Source organism: Xenia sp. Carnegie-2017, unplaced genomic scaffold (assembly GCF_021976095.1).
Source record: "Xenia sp. Carnegie-2017 unplaced genomic scaffold, XeniaSp_v1 HiC_scaffold_20, whole genome shotgun sequence".
Classification (NCBI taxonomy): Eukaryota; Metazoa; Cnidaria; class Anthozoa; order Malacalcyonacea; family Xeniidae; genus Xenia; species Xenia sp. Carnegie-2017.
This window is the reverse complement of record NW_025813483.1, coordinates 8537495-8557133: the sequence shown is the minus strand read 5'-3', so window position 1 is coordinate 8557133 and position 19639 is coordinate 8537495. Positions and strand designations below refer to the sequence as shown.

The 19639-nt window shown below is 34.1% G+C and overlaps 2 protein-coding genes, 1 long non-coding RNA gene and 1 pseudogene across 5 annotated transcripts; 2 read left to right on the top strand and 2 right to left on the bottom strand.

Moving 5' to 3' along the window:
* Nucleotides 1–701: 701 nt before the first annotated feature.
* LOC124441639 (pachytene checkpoint protein 2 homolog) lies at nt 702–4904 on the bottom strand. The gene is made up of 7 exons (XM_046992101.1): nt 4664–4904; nt 4522–4588; nt 4143–4183; nt 3955–4008; nt 2119–2188; nt 1970–2032; nt 702–746 (listed from the first exon to the last, which is right to left on the bottom strand). The coding sequence occupies exons 1-7, from the start codon at nt 4753–4755 to the stop codon at nt 702–704; spliced, it is 432 nt and encodes a 143-aa protein (XP_046848057.1). The 5' UTR covers nt 4756–4904.
* A 2998-nt stretch (nt 4905–7902) lies between these two features.
* LOC124441637 lies at nt 7903–10973 on the top strand (annotated as a pseudogene).
* Nucleotides 10974–11893: 920 nt separating this feature from the next.
* Nucleotides 11894–13289, bottom strand: LOC124443288. 3 transcript variants are annotated; one of them, XR_006947595.1, is made up of 4 exons: nt 13047–13289; nt 12547–12654; nt 12284–12425; nt 11894–12106 (listed from the first exon to the last, which is right to left on the bottom strand). It is a non-coding gene; the product is annotated as an uncharacterized LOC124443288 (long non-coding RNA). The 3 variants fall into 3 exon arrangements; XR_006947596.1 differs by having other exon boundaries at nt 11894–12213; nt 12284–12382; XR_006947594.1 differs by having other exon boundaries at nt 12284–12382.
* A 2886-nt stretch (nt 13290–16175) lies between these two features.
* On the top strand, nt 16176–19160 carry LOC124441636 (pachytene checkpoint protein 2 homolog). The gene is made up of 6 exons (XM_046992100.1): nt 16176–16416; nt 16492–16558; nt 16898–16938; nt 17078–17131; nt 18893–18962; nt 19050–19160. Exons 1-6 carry the CDS (start codon nt 16325–16327, stop codon nt 19158–19160), a joined length of 435 nt encoding a protein of 144 aa, XP_046848056.1. The 5' UTR covers nt 16176–16324.
* Nucleotides 19161–19639: the final 479 nt, after the last annotated feature.

Sequence of the window (19639 nt, the reverse complement as noted above, 5' to 3'; positions counted from 1 at the left end):
ACCATCCAACCCTTTATCAAGGGCTATATTGTTAATTAACGACAGTAACTTCATACGTCGTTCTTGCTGAACACCTTCAGGTGAAGTAGGATCATCAATAATCTGTTATATATAAAAACATAATTTATCCATAGAATTATAGCAAAGTTACGATCAACAGATGAGAGTTATTAACGCTATAAAACTTAAATTCAATATATCGTATAAAGTACCTAAAATCCCGACGATTTCTCGTATCGAAAGGATTCTAAAGTAAAGGTGAAAATTAAGATGAGAAATTTCGAAGAATTGAAACTAGAGAATTTTTCAACAAAAAAATGTTGAAAATACCTGTACTACCACAAGATTTTTCAATGTCTATGCTCTAAAATAATAGTCATAAATACGACAATTTCAAAAAGCATAAAAAAACTAAGTATTTGTAACATTGGTGAAAGATACAGGATGAACATGAAACCTTCTCAGAATACGATGGAGCGAGACCATAACCATTTGATGTGAACTTATTCCTAACAACGTTTGCGTAATCCGTTAGCATACCATGAAAACTAACTTCTGGTTTAGGCGACGCTTTACTAGCAACCTCCTCAACGTCTTCAGGACAATTAACGTATACTGAACTGGTGTCACAAGGCTCAATGACGATGACCAACCACTAGCCATACCTAACATGTTACCACCAGATATCTTTCTTGGGTAGATCAAGGTTTTAGAAACTTCAGACTAGGGTTGTGTTGAGCTGAGAACTAAAAAAGAACAAATATGGATAGATGATGAAGTGGAGAACAAGAATAGAGGTTATAGAAGGCACACTACGTATGCTCATTGGTGTTTCACAAGAGTATGCATTACAGGATAACTATGGATCCAAGTAGTCTAAACAACTAGGTACATTTAAGCAATCCATCTTTCCCATGGTAAACACACGTGTCAAAAAAACGTGATCAAATTAAAAAATTCGTGCAATCAAATTGTCGGAAATGGTATTGTATTTGTAGAAGAGAGCCAATAAAATAAAAAGATTCTCTTGGGGCATTTTTAAATATTAGTTTAGAAATACAGATCGACTAATTATAAAGGCAGAAGATGTAAGAGTGAATAAAAACCATTTCCCGTCAAATCAAAGGAAAGCTTGTATATGACATGCAATATGCAGGTATAAAGTTGTAGAAAAATAAAAACATTTTTAACGTTGTCACGGATATTACGAATGCCGTAACAAAGTGTTGACGAGTTTCACATGCATTTGTAAAACATGTTTCACATGCATATGGAGGATAAAGTTTTTAGATAACATGGTTAAATAACATTAGCGAAACTTTCAATAAAAGATCACTCCTGACAAATCATAAGACTGGAGCATATTGTGACTCAAGTTTCAACATTCGATCACTCCTGATGAAGACACTACGCTAGAGTATATGTAAACTTATTTTTAAAAAACATATCGTTCATGCTCAAGATATTAGACTGACGTACGACAATCTCTAATGTCATATAAATCTCGATAAAAATCTGGTCCGGAGTTGACATGCTATCAGATAGGCAACAAACAAAGATGAGATAGCAGTACAAACCTGTATTATCGCAGCAGAGATTCAAATCTTTAACAAGATGATTATAGATGTATAACATGAAAATAGCGATCAATATTAGTAAAGTTGGCTTAACGATGTAATTTAATGTAAACATACGTTGAAATTAAACAGTTGCAATTAACTATATCGTATAAATATCCTTCCCTATTTAAAATAATCTACACATTATCCTCAATAACGAACTATACACATTGCTGCATTTGACCTCGGGTGTGTTGGGGAAACGTCATGTAAGGAGTCTCAAAGTACCAATATAAATTAGAAAACTTTGTGATCTATCTTACCAAATTGACTTAAATTGAGCAATAAAAAAATCTTAATCTTCAACAAAACATATCCAAAATATTACTATGAATGTATAAAAAGTATACAATCGCTAGAAAGATCACATTTGCACGCTTATTCAAAAACTCTTCTAAGGTTATCGTTTGCGCCTATTACGTAGGTTTGAGGGACAATATAAGTACATGCATGTACAACAAAAAGAAGACGGGTGAAGGCTTTAATTCGTATTACTTACTTTTGAGTACAGCGCATGTGCAAGGAATGGTAGTTTACGAAGAGTTCGACTACTTAGTTGATAACTTTTTCTAAACAAGAAAATGAGAGAAAGAATACTTCGTAGGTTTATCACAGTGAGACGCTTGACTGCTCCTTGCAAGTTCAAAAGGAGAAGGGCCTCCCAAAGAAACCTAACCAAAAGTCAACCAATATTCGTGATTATTTGAGAGTGGTCCATTACTTGATAACTACTGACTACGATAACAAAGAAAAAACATCTTTACGCCTTAAATGTAGATGTAATACAAAGTTAAATTTTATTTATGTTGCAAGTATTAAGACGGTATATTTTAAACCTCAGTCCTAAATTATTTGAGAACTCATCTGAACATGCACAAACAACTCAACAAACTGTTCGAGTTTACAATCATGGCAATGACAAACAGAACAAGCTTGCATCCTTCTGTGGTTCACTTGGTCACATATTGGGAAATCATAAATTTCAATCATAATGAGAAATTTAGTCATTTAACAAATTTTTCATATTCATAGTGATGGCAACAACAAGCTGGACCTATTTTCATCACTTACTGAGTAATTAATCGCTTGGTCACAAAAATATAAGAAGATCATCTGAGCATGCGCAGTACTTGGGCATGCGCAGCTGCTCAAGCATGCAAAGTCCACTTGACCAATTGTCCGAGTTGATAGTCATGGAAACGACCAACTACATTTACTAGCATCAATTAGAGAGTATATAACTTGCTTATTAACAAACTATTAAAGATATCAACTGAGCATGCGCAGTTAAATTGATTGGCTGCCAATGTTCATGGTCATGGCAACGACCAATTGCATCTACTAGCCCCGATTTTGAAGTAAATAGCATGTTTAGTAACAATTTAATGGAGAAATCATCTGCGCATGCGCTCGAGCATGCGCAGCCACTCGACTAATTGTTTATAGTCATGGCAACGACTAACTAGATGTACTTGCACTACATCTGGGGCAATTATCCCACTTAATCGCAAATTATCAAAGAAATTATCTGGGCATGCGCAGTTGTGACTTTAATAATACCACAAATTTCGTAAGCCTCTAAATTTTGTATATATAAATATAAATCTATAGCTTCATATAGTAGATGTCAACTAGCAGTGGAAGCTGGGTGCGATATAGTATGCAGTGGCTTAGGGGTCCACACTTCGGTGGCGACCGCACTCTCCCTGCGTACCCCGAGCAAAGCCTATCGCAGGTGATCTCGGGGTCTGATGGGCGGAAGCTTGCTATTGCATCTCCCAAGTAGGATAGCGTGGAGGGCCGAAATCTGCTACCGAAACGTTAACATGCCGCGTTTTAGTGCCTTACGCTTAAGAAGGTATCGGGAAGCATGGACCGAAAACGGGGTTTTTTCCTTTCAAAATTTGTCTTTTTTCTTTACAAGAATTCTTCTCATAAAAGAAACTAGAACATACTGCCAGGGTTCAGACAACTTCTGAAAATCCCCCGGGCGTAGTTTCGTTTTCTTTGTAAAACGAGAAGAATACTAACTTGAAAACATGAAGACTGGGTGACATAATATTTACCATAAACTAAGACAAGAAATGTTTATTTTACTCTGTGACATCACTTTACTTTAAAGTGAAAGGTTTGAACATGGGAGTATCGTTACATGTTTGTAGATGTAGATCGTCCAGGTTAGTAAAGTCCTGAAAAGAACTGTTGTTGTTGATGCTGACTCTAAAGATGACTACCGCTAAGGTTGTTAAGAAGTCAGTCAACATCAACATCAACAGTCCTTCGCAGGACACCACTAACCTCGACGATCTACATCTACAAACATCTACTCACTTACTCGGCTATCTTCTTTAATTCAAGACTACAGTGTGTTACATCGTTGTCGACAAAGCTACAATGGAAAATAGGGAAAAAGTTGTACATCGGAAAAGAAAACCATGTCATCAACATAGAAGTGAACAAAAATTTCTAACAAACACCGTCAATTTTCGTCAAAATAAAATTTCGTGTATTTTTCAGTTGTACCTTAAATCCAAAATTTGAGTGGCTGGTGATATGATACTGGTCTGTGATGAAACGGTGAACATTAATTTTGATTATTAAAAATTATCTACAATGCAATCGTTTGCAATCAATTTCTATATAGCTGCACACCTCTCTATTTAAGCAACATGTTTGTATAACTTGCACAAACGACTATATTGTGGTATGGAAATAAAGCAGTAGACGTAAAGGTACAAAGTACTGAGAAGAGGGGATATACTTCACGAGGCAAATTGTTGTTTTATATTGTATATGATGACAGGTTGCGGTAAGCCATTTCGGCGTTCCTTTTGGCCAGAAAACATAATTGACCGGCAGCCATTTCGTTGATCACGTGCACAAGAAGACATAAGTTACATACAAACAAATGGTAAATTTTGTAAATAGCTTTGGCTGATGGCGGACCAATATACTGTTTGATGTCGGCTCTGTGGGCGAACAAATAGCGAAGTTAGATGAGAAAGTGAATTAAAAAACTTTCGAGTCACAAACATATTTTCAACCTGTCCACGAACGCAACGTCTATGGCTCTAGTTATGTTCGATGTTGTCAATATAATTACATTAGGATGTCTGAAATAAGAAGAAAACAACATTGGGGAAGACTAGGTTTAGCAAATAAACGCATAAATGTAGTTCAAATCAAGACTTCTGTAAATACGTAATTGATAGATAATAAGTATTTGACTGAGCAAAGTTGTCATCAAGCAAGTTTGTTCATGTCATATAAATATTTTCGTGCTTTTACTCCTGTAAAAGCGACAACATTGTAGAGAAAGAAATAATACATAGTTCTAAAGATAGCAAATACCATAGTGAATGGTAAATGTAATATAATAAGGAAGATTGTTTTACTCTTGAACACAATACATAGAGACACATATATATAAGGATTTCCGGTTGTATTTCATAGTTGATACATCTTGACTTACAATTCACTGACTGACAACGTCAATCAAAACATGAACGACTTATTATATAGAATGTAAACGGTCCATATAAAACATCCGTTTCCCAAAAAATTAATGCCATTTCCAACCACCCAATCTTCCTCCAAGAATGAACAAACAGTAAGTTCTTATTAATTGTATTCATACAAATTCTATTAGTTTACATCGAAGTTTCGAATACTTGGCTATCATTTGAAAAATTGTTTTGATTTAGTCAAATTTTATATTACATACGTATGATCTTATTTTAATTACAAAAAATTTCTATGAGAATATCAAGTGTACGCTGCTTGAAATTTTGTGCAAGTTATTTCAAAATAGGTGGCAGAAGTCTCTTTTGGAATACTTGAATTTCTTTTGAAATTCTTCACTAAATTAGAGAGCGAGGGAACTCTCTAGTTTAGTTAGAATATTGTAAAAATCTTTTATGTGCATGTTTTGTGTTTTTGTGCATGTTTATGATCATCTGCAAACACCGAAGAATGGAAGTCGAAAATTTTGTCTTCTCGAAACATGCCTTCTTTAAATTTTAATATCTTCTCCAAAATAAGTAATAAATATTGGTTTAACTTACTGCAAGAAGCGTTGCTTGACAATGACAGGTTACGGCAATGTGGTTCTGAAAGAAATTGAAGCAAAGAAGATTTGATGAACGATACAAACAAATACATGCTTACATCTCTGTTCTGCTATTCTTGATCTTATCGACCTCTGCATCTGAAAAATACTGAGGAAAAAGTTGCAGTATGATGAAGCAAACAAGCAAACAACTGACAAACAAACACATACCGCAGTCTCAATCTTCATCGTTCAGTGCCATGAATAACTGTAAGAATAATGTTAAAATACAATCATGACGAACTGTAGGAGCATATAAATTTTCAAAAACCAGTGTTTGCAGACGATCTGTCGAAATTTCTATCAAAACTGGTACTTTACGATGATTTCCAGAAAACAGCTGTAAACTGCAAACATTTACAGGAAAGGTTTACTTTTATGGCACAAAAGTTACTGTCAGATTTTTCAAACGAAGTCAATCATCTCCATTGAACATAATGGACAGACGAGCATTCATGACGAGCCCTCAAGTTGGATTCGAAAATTTGGAAACAGTTTCCTCTCCCGAGGAATTATCTTTATGATTGCAATAGTTCTATACAATCATACAAAATAGCTATTTTGGCTAAATCATTTACCAAACATTAGAACATCACCGGAAGTTAAATTTTTTATTGCTTTGTAGACACTGTTATAACATCCCTCAATATTATAACAGTGCAATCATAGGCACAAATAAACCATTAAATATTCAAAGTAGACGGCTAGTCTGACTGGCTCGTGATAATCATTTCGCATAGATGTTGAGTTTAAAGATTTTTGCAATACTCTGCCAGCGTATTGCAATTTCTCTTTTCAACCATGATGATTGATTTAATGTAAATTAGATTTTGTTTTAATTTTACACAAGATATGAGCGCAAGAAGCACTCTTATATTAACATGCTCTAAAGCATGTTAACTGATTTGTGCTAACATCTACAAAATTACTCCATGGTATATAGAAGCGCCAGTCAGTTGTTGCACAAGTACAACACATCTCTTTACTACCAAATCCCCCAGTTATTACCAAATCAAGCACGTGTCAGAACTAGGCAATAATCAAACATAAGCTAGCTCTCTGTTGGTCGGTCGAATTATTGATATGGACAATGAAGAAGGATGTTTTGGGTCGAAGGATGATCTGTTTCTTCCGTTAGCAACATCTTGAAGTCAACTTTGTTGTCTAGAAATATAGAATACGAGAGAAATGAATTGATTTTTTCAGTATCGGAAATCATCGCACCATGAACTTATTATGTTCGTTAATAAATCACTAATCACTTTGGTTACTTCTTAGTACTTTAACATGGCTCTCTGATCAAATAATTTAGTATGTTCAGCATCATAAATTATTGTGACACCTAGCTCTTGCGTTCACTTCATTGCCATCTTTTCTTATTATCGTCAGTGATTCTTAACCGTGTACACTTTTAAATTATTTGTTTTAAAATTGAGTTTCTTAGCCTGTGGCTGTCATAGAAAAATGATTTTCTTCTTTTCAACTTCCAATGGCAAAGTTACACAACGAGAAGGTGCTTTTGGTGCTGTCTTTGGTCATACTAGTCTTACAGCACAAGCAAAAGTGATTATTAATTGTGAAACAAGACAGAATAAATGAAGGATTAGAATCAACATGAGCATAAACAAAACAATATTCAAAAGAATTTCCGTTTTCCTGGTCTTTTAGGTCTCATGAGAAAACAAAATTGAATGCATGGTACATACGAATAGAATAAGCATAAACGATAAAACTTTATTTCTTTTTCTCTTCAGAGTTTACACAGAAAGACATGGAAATCTTCTTTCGTTTTCTCTTGTTCTTTTGTGTTCTTCTTTCAGCTAATGCCTAACACATTTCCTTAAGCCTGTGTAATGGTGTAACTTCGCTCTTTTGAGTGGGTGGGAGGAGCTTTAGGAATAAATTTGCCCATAAAAGCGTGGTGTTATTTTTTATGTTGTTTCCTAAGCTGAAAGAAGTATAAAATATTGAAAAGAAGAATATGATTTTTGATGTTTTTTTCTGTAAACCCTCGAGAGAGTCATAAGCACGCTCGTTGCTTATGCTTGTGATTACGTAGACGTTAATGTTCCAACTTTTGCTTATTGTTTTCTTTAACACTTTATTGACACTTGACACAACATTCAAAATAGATATATTCTATTCAAACAGTTCATGAAAAAAATTATTGCTTTGTTCAGACAGTTGGATTGGCTGGATTTGAACAGGACGTTCTATACGAGAAGGGATTACGTTGGTTTTATTCAGTTATTTTGGGGATGATTGACGTATTATCAGTGTACCGTATGTCAAGAAGCATCCTATGGTGATACAGGTGAGCCATCACCCCTCAGATTAAGCTCTAGGATATGTTTGCTACAATGACGGAATCGTTGTAACAAAGTCTTCTGTTCTTACTTCATATGCTTCATCTTGTTTTATACAGTTTTCCAAAATGACTCAACTGTAAATATTGTAAAACAAGCACGATTAAAAGCGTGTATATAAATTTGTAAAATTTAAGAATTGCCCAAGAATTTGTCCAAACAATTAATTTTTTGAGAAATTTCCAGAAATTTCCTTCAAATAGGCCATTCTTTTCTGAGAAATTTCCTTAGAAATAAGACCACATTTGACCATCGTTATCATGTTAACTACTTCATGTAAAAGTTATATATCGTCTTCCAAGAAAACAACATAACAATTTTTAATTTTAAACCTCACAAGCATTCGTTCTCCGCAAGAATATTTCTCTCCACATATCTGTTGTAAAAGAGTGAAAGACAAATAATATTTTAAAGAACATATAAAGTTTTTTTTGAAAGCTGAAACAAGGTAATAGATATATATGTTATTGTTATGCCTGAGTCTGACTTTGAGTTTCATAGCGGGAAATTGAAACGATATTTATTTTTTATTTCTACATAGCAAAGATATTTAAGTTTTTTCCTACACAGCCAATATTGTGAATAATCTTTTGTATAACATCTCTAACTAAAGCAATATCGTTAAAATGGATAAAGTTCAAGAACTTTCTGAAGCACTGCCTTTACCAAGTCAGCCATTCTTAAACGTCGAAGTAAATGAATGCAAAGAAAGGTTAGTTCATAATATGAACAAAGGACTGTATGCAGAAGGATATTGAATTGCATTTCATGTAATAATCTAGTTGAGTGAGTCTGTGTTAGTGAAACCATGCTACAGGTGAAACTAGGTAATGAACAAATCATGTTTTTGTTTTGTAAAGAAACTTGAATAATTTTAATATGTTACTAGATTGACGTCACTGGTCATATGTTGTGCTTCAACAGACTCACTTCTTCAAATACCACTGTGCTGTCAAAACGTGAACAAAACCATTTATTCAATTTGATAATAAGCATTAACATCTTAATAGTATTTACCACTTTATTTTAGCACTATCCCAGAGTATAGAATTATAAAGCTTGTCAAAGACTTTCTTATCAACATGAAAACAATTCATGGCGACTCATGTTTCGTAGAATTTGTTGATCCTTTTTTAATGGAACATGTCAAGAGCATAACTATTGTGTATGACACAGATAATTTTTCAACATATGGCAAGGTTATTGACCCTATGATCAGACAATATTTACTTTCGCATGTGTGAGAGTAGGTTGTTCACACCCCCCTGGTATGTCACACATCCCTTTTTGTTGAACCCCACGGAAAAGAAAATGCAAGAACTCTTAGAGGATTGACTTAGTTTGATAATGAAGATTTACATGAAGTACATATTTCTGTCAAACCTTCATAATTCTTTTAACAGATAATTGATTTGAAAAAGTTATGCTAAAGTATCATGTCTATCAACTTCATGATGGGGGGCATGGATATGAAGAACTTGAGGATGATATATCTGCTCCAGACAACTGGCTTTTGCCTACAGGTGGGTAAATTTTGCCTGCAGGTGGTCAACTCACTTCAGCCCAGGTCTTTTCGCTTTCACGAGTTATAAGTATTAGCAACTAATACAATTACTTCATCATTTTAGAGGATTTTCAGGGCTTGTGGGAAAGCTTGCTCTTTGACTCGGATGTGAAAAATCAGGTTGTTCTTCATAATGAACATTTAATGATTTCTCTTGTGAGCGAAGTTTAAATTGTAGCTTGTTAAGGACGTCTTTAGCGCCGAAATAAGTTAACGTTTAAACAGTTAGCTGTCAAAACGTCAAATAGGTTTTATAAGGATTTTCCTAATTTCTCCTATTTTCCAATGTACATTATGTACTCGGGTTACTGATCAACGGAGTTACTGATCTGCTAACTTATTAATCTCTAATATTTTCAAAAGGTTTACGCAAGCGATGACATTGTGCACCGTAGTGGTGACAAAGCTTACTTAGTAAACATTAAAAATACACATCTCAGCAATTTTAGCGAGTTATATCGATTAAAAAATGTTAAAAATTTTGTTGTTCTAATTTATTTACGAAAGTATATGTCGTGCCATGACTATGATATTTCATGTATCTCATTTTTATCTTATTTTTTTAGTTGCTAAAATATGCGGCAACGACACTTCTCTTCTCCGACAGGTTTGTCGTGTGAAATGAAACTATTGAACTGAAGACTTTTTAGAGAAGCCAAATTGCAAAATCGTTCGTTTTTCCATCTTTTTAAAATCACTCCCAAACAATGACATTTTCAAAGTATATATTAGTCACGTGTTTGAATCATATTTTAGAGGCGTGGATTTCAACATCATCTCGTGAAATAAAGTTATCTTATTGCATGGTAAGTTAGTTTCCTTGGTAACCAGACGTGAGTCCTTGCGTCATCGTCCGTCACGTGTATCTTTTTACGAATCAAATTAGATTCTATTTTTGCGTGTGTTGACTTTGTAACAACTCTCATCTTAACGGAGTAAATCTCTTATCACTCATAACATTCAAGATTGAAAAATCACATATCAAAGTATTGATAAGAATAAGTTAGCTACAATCAGATGAAATGAAACGCGAGAGACGTGATGGTGTTTTAACCAGCCAACTATTAAATGACGTCAAGGCTACCATGTTTGTGTACCGCTGTGACGTCACTCGAAAACAAACAACGAAGCCAATCAAACACCAGCATTTACCACTCATAGTACATCATGTTTGTCTTCACGTGATCTACTGCAAATATCCAGAAGAATGAGTTGAGCTTTTCTTTAAAACTTTCACAGAGCCAACCGGTACTGGTGAAACATCCTTATGCAAGGCGCTTGCTCAAAAATTATCCATACGACTTTCTAAAAGGTAAAAACACTACATTTTATTTTGATGTTACGTAAATCGCAATCCATTACTATCCATGTGTGTACTGCAACTAATATTGCCACGTAATTTTATTGTTATGTCGTGAATTATTAATACAAAGTATAATCCGAAAAAAGACATGTTGTAAACTCAACATCAAATTTAGAAAACAAGACGATTAAAAATGTAAATATTACACTTTCAATTGTTTTGCTTTGTAACTTTTATTTAAGTTTACAAGATTAACAATATAGCCCTTGATAAAGGGTTGGATGGTCAAAATTATAAATGTCATGGTTGTTCCAGACCAATTGGAATGAGTATGATCAATGAATTCTCGACTTGTTATTTGCTAATAACTCAAATATATTTATTTTCAAATTTCTTAGCTTAATAAATGTTATCCTTTGTAGAAACTATTACAACAAAGTACATAATCCCTTTTTTCCGTGAAGCCCATGGATGCGTTCGTTCATGATGAAAGAGTCATATTGTATAAGGAGGCTCTTGTTCATCACGAGAAAGTTATGAGAAAGTTACGTTGTAAAAGGTAATAAGTAAAAAACGTATAAACATGCTTAGTGTTTGTTTAAGTTAAAGTTCAAAAAGGCAGAAATTTTTTGAACCTTTGAAGTATCCTTGGACGTTCTAGTTTTTTATGAGAAGAATTCTTGTAAAGAAAAGTTAAATTTTGAAAACCAAACAATCCGTTTTCGGTCCATGCCTCGGGGTTCAACAAAAAGGGATGTGTGACATACCAGGGGGGTGTGAACAACCTACTCTCACACATGCGAAAGTAAATATTGTCTGATCATAGGGTCAATAACCTTGCCATATGTTGAAAAATTATCTGTGTCATACACAATAGTTATGCTCTTGACATGTTCCATTAAAAAAGGATCAACAAATTCTACGAAACATGAGTCGCCATGAATTGTTTTCATGTTGATAAGAAAGTCTTTGACAAGCTTTATAATTCTATACTCTGGGATAGTGCTAAAATAAAGTGGTAAATACTATTAAGATGTTAATGCTTATTATCAAATTGAATAAATGGTTTTGTTCACGTTTTGACAGCACAGTGGTATTTGAAGAAGTGAGTCTGTTGAAGCACAACATATGACCAGTGACGTCAATCTAGTAACATATTAAAATTATTCAAGTTTCTTTACAAAACAAAAACATGATTTGTTCATTACCTAGTTTCACCTGTAGCATGGTTTCACTAACACAGACTCACTCAACTAGATTATTACATGAAATGCAATTCAATATCCTTCTGCATACAGTCCTTTGTTCATATTATGAACTAACCTTTCTTTGCATTCATTTACTTCGACGTTTAAGAATGGCTGACTTGGTAAAGGCAGTGCTTCAGAAAGTTCTTGAACTTTATCCATTTTAACGATATTGCTTTAGTTAGAGATGTTATACAAAAGATTATTCACAATATTGGCTGTGTAGGAAAAAACTTAAATATCTTTGCTATGTAGAAATAAAAATAAATATCGTTTCAATTTCCCGCTATGAAACTCAAAGTCAGACTCAGGCATAACAATAACATATATATCTATTACCTTGTTTCAGCTTTCAAAAAAAACTTTATATGTTCTTTAAAATATTATTTGTCTTTCACTCTTTTACAACAGATATGTGGAGAGAAATATTCTTGCGGAGAACGAATGCTTGTGAGGTTTAAAATTAAAAATTGTTATGTTGTTTTCTTGGAAGACGATATATAACTTTTACATGAAGTAGTTAACATGATAACGATGGTCAAATGTGGTCTTATTTCTAAGGAAATTTCTCAGAAAAGAATGGCCTATTTGAAGGAAATTTCTGGAAATTTCTCAAAAAATTAATTGTTTGGACAAATTCTTGGGCAATTCTTAAATTTTACAAATTTATATACACGCTTTTAATCGTGCTTGTTTTACAATATTTACAGTTGAGTCATTTTGGAAAACTGTATAAAACAAGATGAAGCATATGAAGTAAGAACAGAAGACTTTGTTACAACGATTCCGTCATTGTAGCAAACATATCCTAGAGCTTAATCTGAGGGGTGATGGCTCACCTGTATCACCATAGGATGCTTCTTGACATACGGTACACTGATAATACGTCAATCATCCCCAAAATAACTGAATAAAACCAACGTAATCCCTTCTCGTATAGAACGTCCTGTTCAAATCCAGCCAATCCAACTGTCTGAACAAAGCAATAATTTTTTTCATGAACTGTTTGAATAGAATATATCTATTTTTGAATGTTGTGTCAAGTGTCAATAAAGTGTTAAAGAAAAACAATAAGCAAAAGTTGGAACATTAACGTCTACGTAATCACAAGCATAAGCAACGAGCGTGCTTATGACTCTCTCGAGGGTTTACAGAAAAAAACATCAAAAATCATATTCTTCTTTTCAATATTTTATACTTCTTTCAGCTTAGGAAACAACATAAAAATAACACCACGCTTTTATGGGCAAATTTATTCCTAAAGCTCCTCCCATCCACTCAAAAGAGCGAAGTTACACCATTACACAGGCTTAAGGAAATGTGTTAGGCATTAGCTGAAAGAAGAACACAAAAGAACAAGAGAAAAAAGAAGATTTCCATGTCTTTCTGTGTAAACTCTGAAGAGAAAAAGAAATAAAGTTTTATCGTTTATGCTTATTCTATTCGTATGTACCATGCATTCAATTTTGTTTTCTCATGAGACCTAAAAGACCAGGAAAACGGAAATTCTTTTGAATATTGTTTTGTTTATGCTCATGTTGATTCTAATCCTTCATTTATTCTGTCTTGTTTCACAATTAATAATCACTTTTGCTTGTGCTGTAAGACTAGTATGACCAAAGACAGCACCAAAAGCACCTTCTCGTTGTGTAACTTTGCCATTGGAAGTTGAAAAGAAGAAAATCATTTTTCTATGACAGCCACAGGCTAAGAAACTCAATTTTAAAACAAATAATTTAAAAGTGTACACGGTTAAGAATCACTGACGATAATAAGAAAAGATGGCAATGAAGTGAACGCAAGAGCCAGGGTGTCACAATAATTTATGATGCTGAACATACTAAATTATTTGATCAGAGAGCCATGTTAAAGTACTAAGAAGTAACCAAAGTGATTAGTGATTTATTAACGAACATAATAAGTTCATGGTGCGATGATTTCCGATACTGAAAAATCAATTCATTTCTCTCGTATTCTATATTTCTAGACAACAAAGTTGACTTCAAGATGTTGCTAACGGAAGAAACAGATCATCCTTCGACCCAAAACATCCTTCTTCATTGTCCATATCAATAATTCGACCGACCAACAGAGAGCTAGCTTATGTTTGATTATTGCCTAGTTCTGACACGTGCTTGATTTGGTAATAACTGGGGGATTTGGTAGTAAAGAGATGTGTTGTACTTGTGCAACAACTGACTGGCGCTTCTATATACCATGGAGTAATTTTGTAGATGTTAGCACAAATCAGTTAACATGCTTTAGAGCATGTTAATATAAGAGTGCTTCTTGCGCTCATATCTTGTGTAAAATTAAAACAAAATCTAATTTACATTAAATCAATCATCATGGTTGAAGAGAAATTGCAATACGCTGGCAGAGTATTGCAAAATCTTTAAACTCAACATCTATGCGAAATGATTATCACGAGCCAGTCAGACTAGCCGTCTACTTTGAATATTTAATGGTTTATTTGTGCCTATGATTGCACTGTTATAATATTGAGGATGTTATAACAGTGTCTACAAAGCAATAAAAAATTTAACTTCCGGTGATGTTCTAATGTTTGGTAAATGATTTAGCCAAAATAGCTATTTTGCATGATTGTATAGAACTATTGCAATCATAAAGATAATTCCTCGGGAGAGGAAACTGTTTCCAAATTTTCGAATCCAACTTGAGGGCTCGTCATGAATGCTCGTCTGTCCATTATGTTCAATGGAGATGATTGACTTCGTTTGAAAAATCTGACAGTAACTTTTGTGCCATAAAAGTAAACCTTTCCTGTAAATGTTTGCAGTTTACAGCTGTTTTCTGAAATCATCGTAAAGTACCAGTTTTGATAGAAATTTCGACAGATCGTCTGCAAACACTGGTTTTTGAAAATTTATATGCTCCTACAGTTCGTCATGATTGTATTTTAACATTATTCTTACAGTTATTCATGGCACTGAACGATGAAGATTGAGACTGCGGTATGTGTTTGTTTGTCAGTTGTTTGCTTGTTTGCTTCATCATACTGCAACTTTTTCCTCAGTATTTTTCAGATGCAGAGGTCGATAAGATCAAGAATAGCAGAACAGAGATGTAAGCATGTATTTGTTTGTATCGTTCATCAAATCTTCTTTGCTTCAATTTCTTTCAGAACCACATTGCCGTAACCTGTCATTGTCAAGCAACGCTTCTTGCAGTAAGTTAAACCAATATTTATTACTTATTTTGGAGAAGATATTAAAATTTAAAGAAGGCATGTTTCGAGAAGACAAAATTTTCGACTTCCATTCTTCGGTGTTTGCAGATGATCATAAACATGCACAAAAACACAAAACATGCACATAAAAGATTTTTACAATATTCTAACTAAACTAGAGAGTTCCCTCGCTCTCTAATTTAGTGAAGAATTTCAAAGAAATTCAAGTATTCCAAAAGAGACTTCTGCCACCTATTTTGAAATAACTTGCACAAAATTTCAAGCAGCGTACACTTGATATTCTCATAGAAATTTTTTGTAATTAAAATAAGATCATACGTATGTAATATAAAATTTGACTAAATCAAAACAATTTTTCAAATGATAGCCAAGTATTCGAAACTTCGATGTAAACTAATAGAATTTGTATGAATACAATTAATAAGAACTTACTGTTTGTTCATTCTTGGAGGAAGATTGGGTGGTTGGAAATGGCATTAATTTTTTGGGAAACGGATGTTTTATATGGACCGTTTACATTCTATATAATAAGTCGTTCATGTTTTGATTGACGTTGTCAGTCAGTGAATTGTAAGTCAAGATGTATCAACTATGAAATACAACCGGAAATCCTTATATATATGTGTCTCTATGTATTGTGTTCAAGAGTAAAACAATCTTCCTTATTATATTACATTTACCATTCACTATGGTATTTGCTATCTTTAGAACTATGTATTATTTCTTTCTCTACAATGTTGTCGCTTTTACAGGAGTAAAAGCACGAAAATATTTATATGACATGAACAAACTTGCTTGATGACAACTTTGCTCAGTCAAATACTTATTATCTATCAATTACGTATTTACAGAAGTCTTGATTTGAACTACATTTATGCGTTTATTTGCTAAACCTAGTCTTCCCCAATGTTGTTTTCTTCTTATTTCAGACATCCTAATGTAATTATATTGACAACATCGAACATAACTAGAGCCATAGACGTTGCGTTCGTGGACAGGTTGAAAATATGTTTGTGACTCGAAAGTTTTTTAATTCACTTTCTCATCTAACTTCGCTATTTGTTCGCCCACAGAGCCGACATCAAACAGTATATTGGTCCGCCATCAGCCAAAGCTATTTACAAAATTTACCATTTGTTTGTATGTAACTTATGTCTTCTTGTGCACGTGATCAACGAAATGGCTGCCGGTCAATTATGTTTTCTGGCCAAAAGGAACGCCGAAATGGCTTACCGCAACCTGTCATCATATACAATATAAAACAACAATTTGCCTCGTGAAGTATATCCCCTCTTCTCAGTACTTTGTACCTTTACGTCTACTGCTTTATTTCCATACCACAATATAGTCGTTTGTGCAAGTTATACAAACATGTTGCTTAAATAGAGAGGTGTGCAGCTATATAGAAATTGATTGCAAACGATTGCATTGTAGATAATTTTTTAATAATCAAAATTAATGTTCACCGTTTCATCACAGACCAGTATCATATCACCAGCCACTCAAATTTTGGATTTAAGGTACAACTGAAAAAATACACGAAATTTTATTTTGACGAAAATTGACGGTGTTTGTTAGAAATTTTTTTGTTCACTTCTATGTTGATGACATGGTTTTCTTTTCCGATGTACAACTTTTTTTCCCTATTTTCCATTGTAGCTTTGTCGACAACGATGTAACACACTGTAGTCTTGAATTAAAGAAGATAGCCGAGTAAGTGAAGTAGATGTTTGTAGATGTAGATCGTCGAGGTTAGTGGTGTCCTGCGAAGGACTGTTGATGTTGATGTTGACTGACTTCTTAACAACCTTAGCGGTAGTCATCTTTAGAGTCAGCATCAACAACAACAGTTCTTTTCAGGACTTTACTAACCTGGACGATCTACATCTACAAACATGTAACGATACTCCCATGTTCAAACCTTTCACTTTAAAGTAAAGTGATGTCACAGAGTAAAATAAACATTTCTTGTCTTAGTTTATGGTAAATATTATGTCACCCAGTCTTCATGTTTTCAAGTTAGTATTCTTCTCGTTTTACAAAGAAAACGAAACTACGCCGGGGATTTTCAGAAGTTGTCTGAACCCTGGCAGTATGTTCTAGTTTCTTTTATGAGAAGAATTCTTGTAAAGAAAAAGACAAATTTTGAAAGGAAAAACCCGTTTTCGGTCCATGCTTCCCGATACCTTCTTAAGCGTAAGGCACTAAAACGCGGCATGTTAACGTTTCGGTAGCAGATTTCGGCCCCTCCACGCTATCCTACTTGGGAGATGCAATAGCAAGCTTCCGCCCATCAGACCCGAGATCACCTGCGATAGGCTTTGCTCGGGGTACGCAGAGAGTGCGGTCGCCACCGAAGTGTGGACCCTAAGCCACTGCATACTATATCGCACCCAGCTTCCACTGCTAGTTGACATCTACTATATGAAGCTATAGATTTATATTTATATATACAAAATTTAGAGGCTTACGAAATTTGTGGTATTATTAAAGTCACAACTGCGCATGCCCAGATAATTTCTTTGATAATTTGCGATTAAGTGGGATAATTGCCCCAGATGTAGTGCAAGTACATCTAGTTAGTCGTTGCCATGACTATAAACAATTAGTCGAGTGGGCTGCGCATGCTCGAGCGCATGCGCAGATGATTTCTCCATTAAATTGTTACTAAACATGCTATTTACTTCAAAATCGGGGCTAGTAGATGCAATTGGTCGTTGCCATGACCATGAACATTGGCAGCCAATCAATTTAACTGCGCATGCTCAGTTGATATCTTTAATAGTTTGTTAATAAGCAAGTTATATACTCCTAATTGATGCTAGTAAATGTAGTTGGTCGTTTCCATGACTATCAACTCGGACAATTGGTCAAGTGGACTTTGCATGCTTGAGCGTGCTGCGCATGCCAAGCGTACTGCGCATGCTCAGATGATCTTCTTATATTTTTGTGACCAAGCGATTAATTACTCAGTAAGTGATGAAAATAGGTCCAGCTTGTTGTTGCCATCACTATGAATATGAAAATTTGTTAAATGACTAAATTTCTCATTATGATTGAAATTTATGATTTCCCAATATGTGACCAAGTGAACCACAGAAGGATGCAAGCTTGTTCTGTTTGTCATTGCCATGATTGTAAACTCGAACAGTTTGTTGAGTTGTTTGTGCATGTTCAGATGAGTTCTCAAATAATTTAGGACTGAGGTTTAAAATATACCGTCTTAATACTTGCAACATAAATAAAATTTAACTTTGTATTACATCTACATTTAAGGCGTAAAGATGTTTTTTTCTTTGTTATCGTAGTCAGTAGTTATCAAGTAATGGACCACTCTCAAATAATCACGAATATTGGTTGACTTTTGGTTAGGTTTCTTTGGGAGGCCCTTCTCCTTTTGAACTTGCAAGGAGCAGTCAAGCGTCTCACTGTGATAAACCTACGAAGTATTCTTTCTCTCATTTTCTTGTTTAGAAAAAGTTATCAACTAAGTGGTCGAACTCTTCGTAAACTACCATTCCTTGCACATGCGCTGTACTCAAAAGTAAGTAATACGAATTAAAGCCTTCACCCGTGTTCTTTTTTGTTGTACATGCATGTACTTATATTGTCCCTCAAACCTACGTAATAGGCGCAAACGATAACCTTAGAAGAGTTTTTGAATAAGCGTGCAAATGTGATCTTTCTAGCGATTGTATACTTTTTATACATTCATAGTAATATTTTGGATATGTTTTGTTGAAGATTAAGATTTTGTATTGCTCAATTTAAGTTCAATAAGTAACATAGATCACAAAGTTTGCTAATTTATATTGATGCTTTAAGACTCCTTACATGACGTTTCCGCAACACACCGAGGTCAAAGTTCGTATATATTAAAATGCAACAATGTGTATAGTTCGTTATTGAGGATAATGTATAGATTATTTTACATAGGGAAAGATATTTATACGCTATAGTTAATTGTAACTGTTTAATTTCAACTTATGTTTACATTAAATGACATCCTTAAGCCAACTTTACTAATATTGATCGCTATTTTCGTGTTATACATCTATAATCATCTTGTTGTTAAAGATTTGAAGCTTTGCTGCGATAATACAGGTTTGTACAGCTATCTCATCTTTGTTTGTTGCCTGCCTGATAGCATGTCGACTCCGGGGACCAGATTTTTTATCGTGATTTATATGACATTATAGATTGTCGTACGTCTATCTAATA